The sequence below is a fragment of the Oncorhynchus tshawytscha genome, linkage group LG10, assembly GCF_018296145.1.
Source record: "Oncorhynchus tshawytscha isolate Ot180627B linkage group LG10, Otsh_v2.0, whole genome shotgun sequence".
Lineage (NCBI taxonomy): Eukaryota > Metazoa > Chordata > Actinopteri > Salmoniformes > Salmonidae > Oncorhynchus > Oncorhynchus tshawytscha.
In genome coordinates, this window is record NC_056438.1 from 17,265,297 (window position 1) to 17,272,622 (window position 7,326).

The 7,326-nt window shown below is 41.7% G+C and overlaps 1 protein-coding gene across 1 annotated transcript; it reads right to left on the reverse strand.

Annotated features, from left to right (window-relative positions):
* Window positions 1-479: 479 nt before the first annotated feature.
* Window positions 480-7,326, reverse strand: LOC112259863 (actin-related protein 2). Its single transcript, XM_024434533.2, has 9 exons — window positions 7,087-7,326; window positions 5,869-5,979; window positions 5,408-5,566; window positions 5,036-5,165; window positions 4,716-4,852; window positions 4,396-4,545; window positions 3,852-3,997; window positions 1,701-1,833; window positions 480-1,483 (listed from the first exon to the last, which is right to left on the reverse strand). Exons 1-9 carry the CDS (start codon window positions 7,132-7,134, stop codon window positions 1,313-1,315), a joined length of 1,185 nt encoding a protein of 394 aa, XP_024290301.1. The 5' UTR covers window positions 7,135-7,326; the 3' UTR covers window positions 480-1,312.

The window sequence follows — 7,326 nt, forward strand, 5'->3', positions numbered from 1 at the left end:
AGATACCTTAGTAGAAAATAACTCAAGTAAAAGTGAAAGTCATCCAGTAAAATACTACTTGAGTAAAAGTCTAAAAGTATTTGGTTTTATATGTACTTAAGTATCAAAAGGAAATGTAATTGCCAAAATATACTTAAGTATCAAAAGTAAAAGTATAAATCACTTCACATTCCTTAAATTAAGCAAACCAGACGGCACAATATTCTTGTTTTATTCGGACATAATTTACAAACTAAGGATTTGTGTTTAGAAAATCTGCCAGATCAGAGGTAAAAGGGATGACCAGGGATATTCTCTCGTGTGTGAATTTGACCATTTTCTTGTCTTACTAAGTATTCGAAATGTAACGAGTACTTCTGGGTTTCAGGGAAAATGTATGGAGTAAAAAGTACATTATTTTATTTAGGAATGTAATGGAGAAAAAGTAAAAGTAGTCAAACATATAAAAGGATAGATACCCAAAAAAACTACAGGACTAGTAATTTAAAGTATTTTTTATTTAAGTACTTTCCACCACTGCTAGTCAGTCATCAAAAACAATGACATTCACTTTATTCAATTTGGCATTTAGGCTAACGTTTAGGCTAACGTTTAGGCTATCGTTTAGGCTAACGTTTAGGCTAACGTCAGTTATATTTATTTGCATATGAATTTGAAACAATGGCTACTTCAAAATGATTCCATTAGACACAGTGAGAATTGAAATGGTAAAATATGAAACCTTACATGTGTATTGTACTGTATAATTGTTGTATTGTATGCAATACAATATGTTAACTTGACAGTATGAAACAACTTGGAAAGTTGACAGTGACGAATATGAAAATTATATTCTCTTACAACAGACTTAACATACTGTAATGAACTGTAATGAACAGTAATGACATTTAATCTCATGGGTGAGCAATAAGAGCTAGCTGAAAGACACACCCCTAATACATCACGCCTCCTGAACAGAACCTAAGGGTTATATTAAAAAAGACCCAGCTGCTAGGTCAACCCAGCGTGAGAGTAAAAATACCCAACTGATGGCTAAATGAACCCATGTTTGGGTAATCCCAACATCCCAACTTGTTGGTCAAAATAACCCTAGGTGTTCTGTCCACTATTTAACCAGCGCTGAGTTACCAAATAACCCAAATAGGGTTGTTTTTAGCACATCGTTTTTTGGAGCCTAGTGAATATAACCCAGGACTCCCAGACTTCTGTCTACTGCTGCACCCCAGATTGTCCAGCACCCCCAGACCTTATCTCTGTCTGTGTCTGTGTGTGAGTGTGTGTGTGACCCTAGCTAAACACCTCTATTTCACCTCTACTTCACGCCACACCCCAGTTTGTCCAGAACCCTCAGGCCTTTCTCCAGGTAGTCAGCCCGGCTCAGCCAGAAGGACTCCTTGTCCTTCATGATGTTGGCCAGCACCGCTCCACCCATAAACACCATATGTTTACGGCTTGGGGGGTCCTCAATGCGGATCTTAAACTTCTGCAGAGAGGAAGGGAGGGGGGACAGGTAGGGGAGAGGGTAGAAAAATATATGGTAAACTAAGATAAAGGAACATATAACACCATCTCTATCATTACACAGGTTTATTGTACTGTGAGTGTGGGTGTGTGTGGGTACTGTATGTGTGTGTGTGTCCATACATGTGTGTGTGCATGTGCATGCATGTGTGCGTTTCCTTGCGTGTGTGTGTGCTTACAGAAAGTTTCTCAGTGTCCCCCTGCAGCACCTTCTCCAGGTACAGCTGTTTGATCTCCCTCTCCAGTCTGGAGGGAAGGCCGGGGTACATAGTGGTGCCTCCTGACAGAACAATGTGCTTGTACAAGTCAGACCTTAAGGAGAGAGAAACAATATGGTAGAAGACAAAAAGTATGTATGTACAGTTGAAGTCGGAAGTTTACATACTCCTTAGCCAAATATTTAAACTCCGTTTTTCCCAAATCCCTGACATTTAATCCCAGTAAAAATACCCCGCCTTAGGTCAGTTAAAATAAAGTGGTGTTCCTAAGAATGTGAAATGTCAAAATAATAGAAGAGAGAATTATTTATTTCAGATTTGACTTCATTCATCACATTCCCAGTGGGTCAGAAGTTTACATACACTCAATTAGTATTTGGTAGCATTGCCTTTAAATTGTTTAACTTGGGTCAAACATTTCGAATAGCCTTCCACGATAAGTTGGGTGAATTCTGGCCCATTCCTCCTGACATAGCTGGTGTAACTGAGTCAGGTTTGTCGGCCTCCTTGGTCGCACACGCTTTTTCAGTTCTGCTCACAAATGTTCTATAGGATTGAGGTCAGGGCTTTGTGATGGCCACTCCAATTCCTTGACTTTGTTGTCCTTAAGCCATTTTGCCACGACTTTGGAAGTATGCTTGGAGTCATTATCCATTGGGAAGACCCATTTGCGACCAAGCTTTAACTTCATGACTGATGTCTTGAGATGTTGCTTCAATATATCCACATACTTTTCTTTCCTCATGATGCCATCTATTTTGTGAAGTGCACCAGTCCCTCCTGCAGCAAAGCACCCCCACAACATGATTCTGCCACCCCCGTTCTTCATGGTTGGGATGGTGTTTTTCGGCTTGCAAGCCTCCCCCTTTTCCCTCCAAACATAACGATGGTCATTACGGCCAAACAGTTAAATTTTTGTTTCATCAGACCAGAGGACATTTCTCCAAAAAGTACGACCTTTGCCCCCATGTGCAGTTTCAAACCGTAGTCTGGCTTTTTTATGTCGGTTTTGGAGCAGTGGATTCTTCCTTGCTGAGCGACCTATCAGGTTATGTCAATATAGGACTCGTTTTACTGTGGATATAGATACTTTTGTAAGTTTCCTCCAGCATCGTCACAAGGTCCTTTGCTGTTGTTCTGGGATTGATTTGCACTTTTCGCACCAAAGTACATTCATCTCTAGGAGACAGAACATGTCTCCTTCCTGAGCGGTATGACAGCTGCGTGGTCCCATGGTGTTTATACTTGTGTACTATTGTTTGTACAGATGAACGTGCTACCTTCAGGCATTTGGAAATTGCTCCCAAGGATGACCCAAACTTCTGGAGGTCTACAATTTATTTTCTGAGGTCTTAGCTGATTTCTTTTGATTTTCCCATGATGTCAAGCAAAGAGGCACTGAGTTTGAAGGTAAGCCTTGAAATACATCCACAGGTACACCTCCAATTGACTCACATGATGTCAATTAGCCTATCAGAATCTTCTAAAGCCATGACATAATTTTCTGGAATTTTCCAAGCTGTTTAAAGGCAGGGTCAACTTAGTGTATGTAAACCTCTGACCCACTGGAATTGTGATACAGTGAATTATAAGTGAAATAATCTGTTTGTAAACAATTGTTGGAAACATTACTTGTGTCATGCACAAAGTAGATGTCCTAACCGACTTGTCAAAACTATAGTTTGTTTAACAAGACATTTGTGGAGTGGTTGAAAAATGATTTTTAATGACTCCAACCGAAGTGTATGTAAACTTCCAACTTCAACTGTATGTTTGCATACAGTTTTAATTGCAATTTAATAAGTCAACTATAGGTTTATAATACCATAGCTTCACATATTTAGTACAGCTACCAAACAAAATAGCTTGGGCTCTATTGGTAATATCCACATATATAGAACAACTATGTAACACTTGCACAGATCTCTAACTCTAGCACGGCCCACAATGTAATGTACTGTAGGACCTGACGCTATAGGCTGGCCTCCTCCACTTGTATGGCATTAAAAACAAACAATAGAGAAGTTGGCTACAGCACCACACAGTACAGGATGAGGCTACAGTATCAGTTAAACCATGTGGAGACCAACAGCAGGAGGGTGTATATCTGACCTGAGATCTATGTCAGCAGCCTGGATGGTGTTGAACAGCAGCTCAGCCACGCCTGCACCCTCTACGTTGATGAGGTGGGGCTGGAAGAGGGCCTCCGGTGCTCCGAACCGCTCCCCTCCCACCATCACCTGACGACCGTCAGGCAGCTGTAGCATAGAGCGAGTTAAATAAATAAATGATGTGGTTCTCGATAGCTCAGTTGGTAGAGCATGGTGCTTGCAACGTCAGTATATTGGGTTCAATTCCCGGGACCACTAATACATTGAAAATGGGCATGACTGTTTGGATAAAGTGTCTGCTTAATGATCTATTATTATATTACTTACAAATTCACACCTCTATTCTCTGATGGCTTTAATTTGATGTCATGATTGATATACAGTGCAGAAGCATTAGGTAGGAGATTCATATAGGTTAGCCTGGGAGTTTTGCAACATTGCTACATTGCTATAAACAGATTGCCACCCAGGCTAAGAGACCATTCATAAATAATAATGAACATTCTCTCTGATTGACATGAGAGGAGAGGCGTTTTCTACAGTACCATGTATGACTCCACCAGCACGGTTGTCTCTGTAGCCAGTCTCTGCTCCTGCTCGATGTTGTATCCCACGTAGCACAGCTTCTCCTTCAGCATGCGGACCGTCTCAAAGTCAGCCGAGTGGTTAAAGGCATAGCCACGCAGCAACAGCAACTGAGAGGGATCATAGGGGAAGAAACAGCTTCTCTCGGGCAATAAATAACTAAAAACGAATTCAACTGTCAATTTTTAAGAAGTTTGCATTGATTATGATTGACACAAGGGATATAAAGGCATAGTTTGGTTCATAATGTGACGGGGTGGTAATATATATAGAAACACACCTTGATGAGGTAGCGCGTGATGTCACGTCCAGCGATGTCCAGCCTGCGTGTGAGGTGGGGTAGAGAGTAGCCCTCGTACACAGGACATATATGGGTCACCCCGTCCCCTGAATCCACAACCACGCCTGTCAACAAACCTAGAGACAGGACAAGGCAGGACACACAGTGTCACATAACAGACCGTAAGAAAGTGACTGTGGGTTTGAATCAGCTCCTTACAAGACTGTAAGCCCGCTGAGGTAAAGTCTAGGCATTTATACTACAGTATATCATTATATATTACAGGGAGAGCCATGTCTGTGGGTCTAGTCTCCCCTTACCCTGGGCATAGAGAGTGAGCACGGCCTGGATGGCGACGTAGATGCCGTGGAACTGGTAGGTCTCAAACATGACCTCAGCGATCTTCTCACGGTTCTTAGTGGGGTTCATGGGCGGTTCCGTCAGAAGCACCTTGAATCAAATGAAACTTCATTGATCCGCAACATTACAACACATACAGAAGGCAGGTGGACTGTAAAAAGTGTTTTCTAAATGAACCATTTTCCTAATAGTCCACTAAAACACTGGAAGTTTAACAGACTAAATGGATTTCATACCCATGTCTCTCCTTCAGAAATGTGATTTTATCTCAATCCCAGTAACCTGCCTAAAAAGTGTATTAAAGGAAAAAGGACAAATGAAAGAATGGTGACCTTGCAGTCTGGGGGGCTGATGTCCAGGCGCTCAGGGCCGAAGGTGTAGTCCCACAGGTGTAGCATGTCTTCCCAGGAGCGCACCATGCCGTTGTCCATGGGGTAGGACACCTCCAGCATGGAGCGACACTCACTGGCCTCGTCACCCACCATCAGGTCCTATAGGTTAGGGGTTAGAGGTTGGAGGTCAGGCCCAGGGTTGGGGGGTCAAAAAGGGAGTTGGTTTGGATACATTTGATCATACAGAAATATACATACAGAGTACAGACATGGCAATTTTAAGATATTAGGCTAGCTCTCAAACATGATTGTCAGAGAGGGGATTGACAGTATTTGGAGATGGCTAATATTCAACTGATGCTTTCACAATCATACACAGCACAGTAAAGAGCAGAGGACACTTCTGTGGCTCTGTTAGTGTTTAGGCTAGAGATCAACTGTCATTGCTCCGTTGACCTCACCTTAATCTCGATGTTTCCAACTTTGGTGTTTGACCGGATGATGGGCCGACCCACCAAGGCAGGGAAGATATGCTCTGGGAAGTTGGAGCCAGCGAAGCCACACTTGACAAACTGCATGGGAACCAATATGAAAGAAACATGATGCTATTGCATACTTTCAACCGTCTTTCAATAGTATTTCAATAGTATTTCAATACACTTTCTGTAGTCCTTAAATACACATTCAACACACTTTCAATATGAGGGGTGAGGGACAGTTCGAGCTACTGAAAAAGTCCTTGTTTTTGTGCATTTGAGCGGAAACCAAAATTGAACCACAAATAATGTCACTTCTCTTGTGATGAACTTCTGCAAAATATTTTCAGTTCAACATTAATAGTGGATATGTCAAACTGTATCAAGTCAGCAACAACACTGTAAAAATGCATCTTGAAATAGTAAATTATACATTTTATTGGGACATTTCTGTCTGTTTACTTGTGTGCTTACAACACCATTTATTGAAATGCCCTAACTTGTCTATGTAGCCAAGACACATTCCATAGCCTGAAGGTGTACAATACATTCCAAGCACCAGCCACGAGTGGAGGTGGCGTAAGCTAGCCTACAGTCATCAGTTAACATGTAGCTCGTGATTCTAGTGTGCTTTTGCGGGACAGGAAGTTTAAAGGGGCTTCCAATAGCCATTGATATGGTGCGAGTGAACTCAAGAAGCATGGGGAATGGAGAATTGTTTCAATTCTTTGCTTGTGTTCCTTCTTCCCGTTCAATAACAGCTCACTCCACGATATCAACACCATGTATGGCAGTGTGTGTGGATAAGAGAAGGAGTCTGTGACAAGTCCAGACAGACGTGCACCCATATTAGACCCACACCCTTACCGAGCGCGCAAAGAGAGCAGCTTGCTTCATAGCCTTCTACGACACCATACCGTTTACTGTGACAGACACTGTTATCTCCTTTACGAATAAAATGTTGCAGCTTTGTAGCAGGGTGCTTAGAAAACAACTTAATTTGTGCTGTTGTTATCAACACAAATACACGTGATTAAGATATAGTCTATTACTTATTGCAAATTGTTAAATTCCAATACATATTACTACTCTCATAATTTATTCCCAAATCCTAAATAAACATTCAGATTATCATTTTTTTAACTCCATGGGGTAGTGATAAAAAACTTTTTTTTAAATAACGTTAAATCGACACTCACTCACCCCTGTGCCATTGTCACAGACGACAACCTTTCTGCCCTCACTATCCATGGTCCACTGATGCTGCTGGAGAGGAGAGGATCTCAATCTGTTCCCTCCAGCCGGGGCTCTCAGGTGGGCTAATCCAATTAAGCAACACGTTTTGATTGCTTTGAAAACATGCGGAAAATATTAATGCAAAATGCATATAGGAGCTACAGCAGCTGTATTCTTCTTCCTTCGGTAATTTGAAATGTGGGCGGG